Source organism: Meleagris gallopavo, chromosome 2, assembly GCF_000146605.3.
Source record: "Meleagris gallopavo isolate NT-WF06-2002-E0010 breed Aviagen turkey brand Nicholas breeding stock chromosome 2, Turkey_5.1, whole genome shotgun sequence".
Classification (NCBI taxonomy): domain Eukaryota; kingdom Metazoa; phylum Chordata; class Aves; order Galliformes; family Phasianidae; genus Meleagris; species Meleagris gallopavo.
In genome coordinates, this window is record NC_015012.2 from 47,470,609 (window position 1) to 47,482,654 (window position 12,046).

At 40.6% G+C, this 12,046-nt stretch overlaps 1 protein-coding gene across 2 annotated transcripts in view; it reads left to right on the forward strand.

Moving 5' to 3' along the window:
* Positions 1–12,046, forward strand: part of PLEKHG1 (pleckstrin homology and RhoGEF domain containing G1) — a 113,361-nt gene that overhangs the window by 52,985 nt on the left and 48,330 nt on the right. The window contains exons 1-2 of one of the 2 annotated variants that reach the window (XM_010707182.3): positions 4,046–4,108; positions 8,599–9,137. In XM_010707182.3, coding sequence (XP_010705484.1) covers positions 8,718–9,137 — 420 coding nt within the window. In that variant the 5' untranslated portion in view covers positions 4,046–4,108; positions 8,599–8,717. Of the gene's footprint in view, positions 1–4,045; positions 4,109–8,598; positions 9,138–12,046 lie in introns of those variants that run through there. The other variant, XM_010707180.3, reaches the window with a different exon arrangement.

Below are 12,046 nucleotides of genomic sequence, written 5' to 3' on the forward strand. Positions count from 1 at the left end.
TTCTGCTAGATATTCTATGAGTTAAACTGCAAGAGATGATTTGTATGAAGATTGTTTTGTGGGCAAACAAATGTTTGGCTGTGACTAGTAAGAACGATTCCTAGATGCCATAATCCCTTTTGCTCCAATTGTGCATCCCTCTGTATGGTAGGCAAAATGAACTTTACATTGCTAGCTAGGACATGCTTAGCATTTTTCTTCTTAGACACGTCACAGTGTGATAAAGCAACCAGCACACTGTACTGTACAGGGAGTGAATAGCCAATGGCTCCAGTGTGCTTGTGCTGCAGAAGGCTCTGAAAGGTGAACATCAGCAGCAGCTTCTGCTCGGTTGGCTGAGGTTGGAAACTTCCATTAGCAGCAGCATGGAACAGGGCATTTGCTGAGCACAGTAGGCTAATCCAACAGGAAGCAGAAACCGGGACTGTTGTACAAGAACTGTTATGGTGATGTGTAGGTTGGAAAGATATTAGCAGTGTGCCAGCAGCAAGGCATGATCCTGTATGGTGTTGAGCAAGAAGAAGAGTCTATATGGACTTTCATTCAGGTCATGGTGTGGAATCCTGAATATCTTAAAAAAAAAATCTTAAAAATTCAAACACCAGCATAATGAACAATTATTGCTTAATCTTTCATACAGTATGGGCAGAGAAGAAAGTTTTGATTGCATTATCGCTCATGGTAGAGATAAGAACTGTGTGTTTATTCCCACATAGGCATTCAAATATACATATCTGTATGGAGTTTTCATTTAAAATTCGATTTACTGATTTATTATATATTATATTATGAATATTATATTATAACTTCATTATTATTATTTTTTTGCTAAAGAGAAGAGAAGCAAAGCTCCAATATTCCCAAAGAGATGGAAAATAATCCTTTTAGATGGCCTACAAATGGATCACTGGATCCATATGCTCTATTTACATTGCAATACCTCAGCAGCATGTGATGGACTGTTCCTTTTGTTAGGTGTCTCTGCAGCACTGTGTACAGATTAAATAGCTACTGCAATGCAGAGAGTTATTAATACATTACATTGCACTTTCAGTGAAGATGTCAGTGTGTCCTTACTCTGTGTACTCTGTGGTTGCATTATGGTGGCTTTTTTTGTGGGTCTATTTGTTGTTGGTTTCTTTTTTGTTTGTTTGTTTTTGTATTTTTTTCTCCTCAGTTTTGGCAGAGAGTAACTTATTTCTTCAGTAAATCCTTAACTAATTAGCAATTGTATAATAACATCACTCCTAATTCCCCTAAACTCCAATTATTATTAAAGTTTAGAAAAATCAAGGCTTTACTCTAAAACAAAAACAGGTCACCTTTTTCAATTTGATGCAGTAATAATGTGGTCTATGGCTCTATGCATGCAGAGGGAGGAAGGAGGAGACAGGGAGAAAGGACAGAGGAAGGAACAACTACGTGGAAGGTAATGCAGATAAACAAAAGCCAAATCCAGGGTATATGAAATGTTGGGAAACAAGGAGAAGTGGGGCAAAACCATTATTTTTCTGGCATGTCTATGTTATCTTTCACTGATGATGCACAATAGAAGATAAAAAACAAAAAGCTTTGAGTTTTTGGTTTCTTACACAGCCAAATATCAGTTCTTAGCATATTTTAAGTGACTAAGGGGGAAATTTCCTAGGGAAATCATCACATATGGAACAAATTTCTGCTGTCTGATACATGGGAAAATAAAGGAGAGTCAAGGGCAAATGTAGATTCACAGATGTGCAGAGATGAAGGAGCAAAGCAGAACAGAGTAAGGACCTCTGCTTCTCTTCTCTCTCCCTGTTACCTGCAGTAACGCTTGTGGAAGTTCATCCAAATTTGTACCAGTGGCTCAAGCTAATGCTGCATCACTGCAGCTTTTGCTTGCACCTAGCTCAATGAAGCAGATGTGGAAAGCTCTCTGTCACTGGCTGCCTCTTAGTCGGTCCATTGCTGGGCTAGATTCAAGCCTTCTGAATGTGGGGGACTTGTCATTGCTAAATGACAAAGTGTTTTTGCTCTGTTTCTAGTATTGCTTGTGTGTAATAGGACAGTAGTTGACAGAAGGAGCAAAACAGTGCACTACCTCTGGTTGATGCCCTATGGATTTGCCCAAAAGAACCTCCAACAGGGGCGATAAAAGCTCCATAGGTGAGGTGTGTACCAGGTGTGAAGGAAGTAGAGGTCAAGGGATGTGAGTTCTCAGCTGATGACTATTTCTATATGAACACTGACGCACAGCAAATGTACAGCAAATTCGCCACATTCAGATTATTTCATGGAGTACACAGGCACTGCGGTCTATATGGGCATAAGCTGAGGATGCTGGAACCAGTGCTGGACTTCCTATGCCTGTTGAATGTGCCCAAAACTTGTATATACATGATTGCCCTGTCTGAAATACTGTGTAGGCCGTGCAAGACTTGGGCAAGTGTATGTATGCATGTACATTTTTAAATGTAAATATGCATATATTAGAAAACACTCCAAAATTACAGGAGAAAATACTTGATTGAGAGAGCTATCCCAAAGGCCTCAAATGGCTGTGGAGCAACAGGCTGTAAACTGCTGATCTTTAAGCCTCGGTAAATGGGACTTTCACCCTGGCAGCCTTGAAGTTCAGATCAAAGCATTTCCTGGCTCTGTAAATGGCCTCAAGGCCACCTTCACTTCCTTTCTCTTCACCCAGCTTCCTGCTGGAAGGTGCTGAGCAAGGAGTATGCTCTTTAGGAAAACTCCAAATGAAGCCGAGGCCACATACAAGGGGACAAGGAATGAATTTTACACATGATTTTTAGGATTAGGGTATCTCTTTGTGGGCTTGGTTTGAACACACAACTGTGAGAACACAGCTGGAAAGTGAGCCAGCAGCTGGGACCTGGTTTGATTTCTTTTGCCTCCCAGTTCCAAGCCAGAAAGTGCCATCACTCCCACCATAGACCAGAAGAGTCCCTAGACCGAAAAGGCCATTACTTTCTCACTCTGCATTTCTCTAAGAGGAATAAAGAAAGCTATATGTGATCTGAGTTGTCACTGTCCCCACTGTTGTGTAAACAGCAACTACAACCAGCCCTCTTTTAAGGTGCCCACAAATAGTTATTCTCTGTCTCAGTAGTTTTCTTCTTGTTGTCCAGCCCATTGATTCAGGCAGTGACTTGGACCACAGGACTTGGAGGCAGCCTGTGCTAAAGCAAAGCTGCTCTGGGTTTGCAGAGAGACCTGCAATCAGGGAGTCAGCAAGCAAGGTTTTGTGTTAAACCTTCCTTCTGTGTATTTCATCTCTCTTGCTCATATTTCTGTTTCTTTCTTCCCTCTACAGTTATTTTCTTCTTTCTATATCTGTTTTTTTTTCCTTTTCTCTATTTCTTCATTTTTCCTTCAGTTTGTCTTCTTACTGTTTCCATTCAGAATTCTTTTCTATTTTCCCATGCTTCATTGTGATTTAGCACAAAACACTTGGTTGCTCTGCTTTCTCATTTTCTGCTGAAAGTCTTTCCACTTTAAGTAGCACTGAAGTTTTGCAAACACACTGCAGAAGCCTGTTCCTGTTTATGTAAAGGCAGAATGGGATCCAGAACGATCCCTTTTAATTAGTGTTGCAGGTTCATGGGAGTTTCTAACATAAATACAGAAATTTCACAATACCAGCAGGTTATTTATTTGCTTTGTACGCTTATCAATGTTGTCAGCAAATCAAGGGGTCAAAGCATAAGGAATGCTGTGGAAGCATGGTCTCTCTTCGCTATTTTTACAGCTTTGTGCCTGGAAAAATGGAAGTTACTGGGTGTCGCTCAGTGAAGTGTGCATGTTAAAGTTACCCACAGCGATGCCCATTGTCCTGTCCCTGAGTCGAATGATGTAATGTTTCATTTAAGGCTCTCAGCAATGCTGAGGAGTCTCGGTGCACTGGGAAAAAGGCAGTGAAAAAGTTGTGAATCAGGTTTCTGCCCAGCCTTTGTGTTTAGGGTTTTGATAGATAAAAGCTGACTCATGCAATATTTCTGGCGAAGGAGCTGTATGGACTAGCAGGAGCTTCTCATTTTACCTGAGTGCCCAAGTGATGTAATTCGGGAACAGCTGAAGGCAGAGCGTGCATTTACTCCCTGCTGCACAGGTAGGTCGTGGTTTGTTCTGAGAGGATCTGAGAAATAGAGGACTTGTTCGTTCTCTGTGCAGGGAGCCAGAGACATTCCTCAGTGGTGAGATACTGTCGCAGAGGATTTTCCCTTGCAATAATGTCCTCGGGCATTAGCGGGCTCGGTTCTGACAGAGGCTGTTTTGCTTTCAGCGTTGCATGGTGGTGGTGGGGAGGGCGGTTGAGCAGACAGGGACACATCAGTTGATGGCTGTTTTTTCCTTGTTGTAAGGTCGCTAATAAATGTCATTTCTGTTGCTCAAAGTTCAGTTAAAATATTTGGCAACGTATCGTTCATGGCAGTTAATGCTGAATTCATAGTATCAAGAGATACAGTCCCGCAAATATTGTAGCTGTGTAATGTGGCTTTGTTCACAGAGGTTATTAGTTTTAGAAATGACATGTTCGTATTTAGAAGTTCATATTTAGGAACTAATAATGTGCAGACCTTCACTCGGGTAGCGTTCAAAGCAGAGGATGTGGGGATGTTGGGATTATTGCAGTGAATGGATTTTAAACTTTCTCGGTCAGGCAGCTGTATGACGTTAATGTTTCTAAATCCCAGTGTGTGTCTGAACTTAATACTAAATGTAGAAATTGCTATAAACAGTCCTGCTTTATTGTATCTACAATATAAATACTTTCTTGGAGAAATGCAGATATTTCAAAGAAAATGCAGGAAAAGATTCTTGTAGTCTCATCACTTTTATTTAGCTGACCTTCCAGAGGATGTGAAGCTGCAATTTTTGGTAATGTTGACTTTGCAGATAATATCGTTGGTGCTCTTTTTCGTGCCAGAAGAAAAGCAACAACGATACTAATTATGAATATAAATTGACTTGTGAGTTATTATCTGTGCTCTGTTTCTTAAAATGCCATACACAGTAAACAACTCAAAAGAATAAACACCTATATTTAGATGGGGCTTGTATTCAAATATAAAGTTGACTTAGACTGTTTTATCTCTCATCATATGCTAATGTCCTCAAGTAGCCAAGGCTGCAGAGATAATAGAAAGCCATTTATCATTACTACGAATGTAGTTAGAGGCAGGAGATATATATTACAGAAAAGCAAGAGATAAAAGAAGTTTATGCACTTCAGTGAGAAGCTGGTTATGACTATGTGCTGAAAAACAGATATGGTAAGAGAGTTTCTTTGCATGCCACTTCAGTGTTGGAGCACTACTGCTGTTGCCTGTTGAGATGAAACATGGTGTTTCTTGTCCTTGTACCACTGTAGGATGAGCACAAGTTGTGTCTCTTGCTTGGAAGCAGTCTGAGGTTGTATCCTGCCAGCATGTACTGTGTGTGTGTGTCTGTCAATGGAGTGCAGGGGGTAGAGGGGGAGGGGAGAATTGTGGGGCTGGGGGAGGGCTAGCTGGGTTCATGTAGAGGCTCAAACAAGAAACGACCTTGTTTGGAGAGCGTTTTGCTTTGTGAGTATGGACAAATATGCAATTATCCTCCTTTCAGTGCTGAACTAACAAGTCATCACTGTTATTCCTTAATTAAAGTATGCAAATTTTAGATTTTTTTTTTCCCTCCAGACTGAGTTAATGCTGTTATTCACAATTCACAAAAGTTCTCAGTGTTAGTTTGGCTCATCTTTGAAAGGGTCCAGTAAACAAAAGAATGCCGAACGAAAACGTAGTGACCCGGCCAGATGTGGGTCAGGGAGCACAAGCTCCAAGCCTGTTCCTGGTGGGAGAGCTGCTGTACCTCTGGCTGTGCATGCTGGTAGCAGCTGGGTGCCTCTAGTTGCTGCTGATGCTGTGACATCGGTGATAGTGGAGGCATGGGGGTTGTGCAGCCTTATATATCTGAGAAATGAGTTTGCTTTTTATAAAAACAATTTTGTTTCCGAGAGGAATTTGTAAGAGGTTGCAGTGTTCTCCAAGGAACAGTCAGCAGAGGGCAGCCTTCTTAACTGTGGCGAGACAAATTTTGGGGGAGGTTGTACTCCCCCCCCCCAAACAAACAACAAAAAAGATGATTTTTTTTTTACCAACCGGAAGTTGCAGAATTCAGTCTATTTGCAGAAGTGTGAAGTTATTTTACTTTAAAACTGTATCAGAGCTGTGAAAAGCTAAATCCAAACCCTGGCAAAAAAGGAGGAAGGGTGGGCATGGGGCTGCATCAACAAATGGCGTTTGGTTTCTGTGTTTTCTGATGAAATTGTGCCTGGAAAAATCATCTAAAATATCCATGCCTGATTCAAGCAACCATGCTGCCTAGCCTCAGAGGGGCTTCTGAAGATAAACCTTGGAAGATGTTCAGAATTTTTGTCATTTGGAAGGACTGTGGCTTTGAAAAAGGTAGCTCAGATAGAAATTCATGGCTGGGCAGAGCCAGGACTTATCTGTCAGCTCTGGTTGATGTTAGCAGGGTGCACAGTGTTTGTTACAAGGCTTGGAAGCTGGTGACAGGAATCTGCTTCCTGGTTGAACGTCACGCCGAATGAACTTTGAAGGTGGTGAGCAGGATGAAGTCCTGGGGACAAAGCAGAGCAATATTTTCAATTACCAAAGAGTTTGCTTGCAGGAATTGTTAGATAAACATACAGGAATAATGATGCGTATGAAAATGGAGGAACTTGAGTCAAATGTGTTGTATGCAATTAATTAGCCACATCCAGCAGGAGCTAGAGATCTGTGGGAGTGCAGGCGTTTGAACAAGCACAGTTCAACTACTACAACTAATCTTTGTTGTTGTTACTTTTAATAAGCAATGACATTGCCATTAAACACAGAAGTAAAGTTTTGTTTGTTTTCTTTAAGGTGTGTTAAAATCTCCCCATGTTTCTGGCTACAAGTATGTCTTGTGAAAAGCTACTTTTATTCTGGCTTCGATTTCATTGACCTGGACTGTGTTTTGTTTGGATTTTGTATTAATGAGCCTCAGAGTATTTGCGGAGCAAATATTACATATTAATGCCTTCAGGTTATCTGTGAGGCAGACAGCCTATCAGAGAAACAGGAAGAAAAAGGGAGCGTGGAGCGATGGAATGTAACAGGAACCCTTTGTTTTCCCACTAAATGTGGCTAATCAGGTGTTTCTTTGTCATGTAATTTTAGTAAAATCTTCTGGAATAAGTTAGCTGAAGGGTATCCCTGTTATCTTATTTATCCTGTGCATTTTTCATCGGGGTTTACATCTGCACAGTAATGTTGTGCTTTCTAACTGAACTTGAAAAATGATCTGAAGCTGATAGCAAAAATATATTCTTATCAAAAATGCATACTTTCTTATCACAAGAAGTAGGAAGGCAAACACCTTTGTCCATACCCATTTTGAAACAAGAGAACTTCACTGCATTCTTCAGTTTTAAATATTTTCCAGATTTTTTGCTTTATATTTTATTTTGGAGCTTTTACTTCATTTGGTTAATTTGAGAAAAATTAGAAAATTTGATTCTGTGCTGATTATGTGCTGCAAATATGCAAGAACCTGACATAAAGAAGGGCTCCGATCTTCACCCTTTTTTTGTCACAGAACAGATATTCCAAACTTCTTTGAATTTGAGACATGGTTTTTGGGTGAATGCTTCTTGCTGAAAGGAAACCTTCAGGTGTTCAATTTATCTGCAGCTGCTTTTGCAGATTCTCGTGGTGCACTGCACATAACTTGGTCAGAGAGAAATCTGTACTGCATCACAGAAAATGTCCTTCAGGTCATATGGTCGATAAAAAGAAAGTAGATTCAATATGCTGACAGGAAGACAGACATCTTATTTGTTATTGCATTGATTTGAAAAACAGCTTTGGTCAGTTAAAAAGGGGGTAATGTTCTGGCTTGAGTTGAACAGATTCAGAAAAACTTATATTCCTACTGGAAGGCAGTAGTGTTTGGCAGTGCTGTTTCCTGTGGGAATTAATTTTTTTTAAAAAAAGCTATGTTATTTTCATTGGGAAATCACTATGGTTTTATTGTTACTGTATAAGCTGCAGTGCTGGTAAATGACAAATGCTTTTAGTTTCTGTTTGACTGTGTTGGCCTTGCAGAATTTAAAATGGAAGATACTGCTAGGTATCCCTGACACAATCCTTGAGTTTTCTAAAGCCTCCAAGCCATGGTCAGCTCTCAACCTTAGAGATAGAAAAATCTCTTCCCAATGGAGTTTTTTAACCTTAGAGAAAATATTTGAGTCATATCTCTGTCAAGGCTCAACATGAGAGAATGCACATGCTGATGCCAAGCCCAGCACCATAGCACATGAGATCAAGAAGGGATGTGACAGAGGCGTATACATGAACTGGAAGTACTCTGGATGTATGCAGTAGGGATATCACCACTATCTAAAAAGCATTAGATCTACAGCGATCCCCAAATCATATCATTCTGGTTGTCTTTTTTTGAAAAAATAAATTTGCCCCAGTTTTGTGTGCAAAGCTTTAAAAATGTCTGTTGACAACTGTGAGGTTAATATGTAACAATGATAAAATAATTTTTTCTGTTTATTTTTTTTAGATGACTTCCACTTACCTCTAGATGTTTTACCAGCTGTGACGGAGGCCCTTGACTCCAAGACAAAAGGAGAAGATCTGCACAAGGAGAGCAGACCTTTCCGCTGCTGTGAAAAAAAAGACATGGACCTGTCAGACAGTGACCGTCCTGTCAGCTTTAGCTCCACTTCCTCCTCTGCTTCCTCCAGGGACAGCCACTGTTCCTTTGGAAGCAGGATGACATTAGTTTCAAACAGCCACTTGGGCCTATTTAACCAGGAGAAAGAAACAGGAGCCATCAAGTTAGAATTAGTCCCAGCCAGAAGGTTTTCCAGCAACAAACCACGCAAGAACACCCCTGCAGAGCATGAGGATCCTGAGGAGAGCCTTGAAAAAAAGCTAAGCACTCCAAGGAAGGCAGAACCAAAAGGAGCAGGCAAAAACTGTGCAATGTCCCTGGTGACAGAGCCCACCAGTCCCAAGCTCCTCTACGTAGACAGAGTTGTCCAAGAGATCCTAGAGACAGAGAGGATGTATGTGCAGGATCTGAAAAGCATTGTGAAGGTAGGAATCTTGATTAGAATTGTGTTAACTGTTCCTTAGTGCTGCGTTTTATACTCTTTGAATAGACTAGGATGAATAGACCTTACGATGGAATTGAGATTTGCTGGTGACCTAGATGAAGGTTTTTATAGATTACCATATGTAACATCACTGTTCTTGTTTATTTATTGCTTTTATTTTATTAGATGAATTCAAGCTGTTGTTTGTTCATGAAGAAATAACCATCCTGCAGTTGATGATAGTAATGAGTAGTGACAAACTTTTTGCAGTAACATTTACTACAAAAAAAAAAGAAAAAAAAGTCAAAAAAGAAAACCAACTCTGTGTGCTGGAAAATATAGCAAGAAAGAAACAGCAGACAGCTTGTTTGCACTTTTAAAGGTTTTAGCTGAAGAATTTCACTTTTCCTTTCATAGAATCATTGAATCAGTTCTAACCCCCTGATGTGGACAAGGTTTCTTTCCCTCCTGAGGTTAGACTGCATAGGGCCCCATCCCACCTGGCTTTGAATGCCTCCAAGGATGGAGTACCCACAGCTTCTCTGTGCAACCTATGCCAGTGCCTCACCATCCAAAAAAGTTTTCTAACATCTCACCTTTGGCTGTGTCCTTCCAACCAATTCTTTATCCACTTATTAGTCCAGCCTTCAAATCAATATCTCTCCAATATAGAGATAAGGATGTGGTGTGGAAACACATCAAAGGCTTTGCACAAATCCATGTTGGGCTTTTTTTGTCCATTAGTTCCTTCACTCCATCACAGTATGTCATCAGATTAGCCAGGCATGATCTACCCATGGTGAAGCCATGCTGACTTTCTCTGTTCAGCTAGCTCCTCGTCTAGCATATGCCTTAACATCTCTTCTAGGGGGATCTGTGCCATGATCTTCCGAGGTACAAATGTGAAGTTCACTGGCCTGTAGTTTCCCAGGTCAGCTCTCCCCTCTCACTCCCCATATTCTAGTTCTGCAAGTTCTTTCCTGCCTTCCTGTCTCCCTTTTATGCTGCTCACAGCTGCAGTCTGTTCGCTCCAAGTCCTTGACCTGTATTATTGAATGTGACATGTGCTTTTACTGGATAACCCTATTGTTTGGCTGTTACATGAAGGAATAATGTTTTTTTAATATCAGTTTTGAATGGATGGTGACTGTAACATGTATTAGCAGTGAAGAAGTTTTTCTCCAGCCCCCAGCTGAATAGTACCATTCATTCTCCCTTTCTAGTACAGGGTAAAATAGGGATGAGTCCTATGGATTGTTCTGGTCAATCCACAAACTTGCAAAATTGCCTATTAGTCATGTTCTTTTGTGCTATTAAAGATGACAGTGAAGTCCCTTGGCTATTGTTTGTAGTCCACATACTTAGCCTATGTAAGTATGTTATGACCACCCACAAAGAATTTCTTTGGAAGTGTGTGCACTGTTTGTAGAATATATATCTTCATATAGATGTATGAGTTAATTTGCAAAAGCAAAAATACTATTCAGGTGAAGATGATACTTCTGCCAAGTCCCAGCCCTCTGCTTACCTAATCAAGACTAGAATGAGGAGGAAAAAGGTTTTTAGGCTTTGTTAACAAACGCAGTTTTCAATTATTGCATGTGCACCCACCCCTCCCCTTGCAAAGACTCACAAAGGAATCTTTCTCTTTAAGGTTTTATTTGTTTCTGTATCTGCTGTTATTTTCACATGCGTAATTATTGCTAGATTTTCATTTTGGTAGTCTTAAGTGCTGTGTGTGTATTACAGAAGCAAGTTCACATTTATGTGCAGTCACTGATCCCCAGGCATGGTCCCACTGTTTTTCGGAACTGTAACCCCCACCGTTCTTCCTATGCAGTAAACTATGTAACTTGAGATAAAGGAAGCCATCATTAAAATCTTGAAACAGAGTTTCTGTTTAGAAATAGGAAGGCCAAAAAAATGCTTGCTAGAAATGTTTGAAGCACAACTACAGTAGACATAGATTAAATGAGGCAAATGCTCTTGATGTTATGAAAGAACTTGAGGTATTCACCTTTGAAATGCCAAAGGGTATTTTCTACAGCATTTAATAAATAAAAAATCTTGAAAGATTCGTGTGGCACTATAAAGCTATTTGAGAGATGGAGTGCTTGGCAGCACAACTTTTTTTTTAACTAAATGTTCAGGATCCAAGGGCTTCAAAGGAGCTCTTTTCTACATGGTGAAAAGTGTGGGGAATCAGCTTCCTTAGCCTGTGCATGTTCTTCACTTGGTTTAAGGGGAGGGAGATGTGACTGGAAACATGTAATGGAGGGGCCCATTTGTCAATATTTCTCAGTATTCCTTTCTCCCCATGTTACCTTAGCAATATTGCAGTGGTTCACCTATCCAAGGGTGGTGGCTGTAAAAAGGGTGGGGAGCCTCCACAGACATCTGTAGGAGTGCTGTAGCCTTTGAGGATTTGATTATCTGGGCGTCTATGACTTGAGGCCATTTAGTTTGGCAGTCAGATGATTGGTGCAGAGCCAAACTAAGATGAAGGGAAGCAGCTCAATCTGTCTTATTTTCCAGATAAACTTGGGTCAAATTTTGGCAGCTGGTTAGGAAATGGGTTGAGAATGAGAAAAGGGGAGCTGGGGGAAGGTTGAATTACATGTACTTCCCATCACATGTATGGGAATATGAAGGTGGGAGACGTCGGAAAAAAGACTAAACAAAAGAAACAGTGCTAAGTGGAGAGAGTATATAATTAGAGGGGAAACAATATGAAGAAATAAGTGAAAACCAAAGAAGGAGAAATCTGATGGGAGGAGTATGAATTAGGTAGAACTGGAACACTCCAGTGGTGGTGAGCAGGGTGCAATACAGCAGCTTATGCTATCTAAAATAATAGTAAGATAGTAAGGAGAGGAATATGGGGTTCCCCTTCCCTCCTCCCTCCCCCCC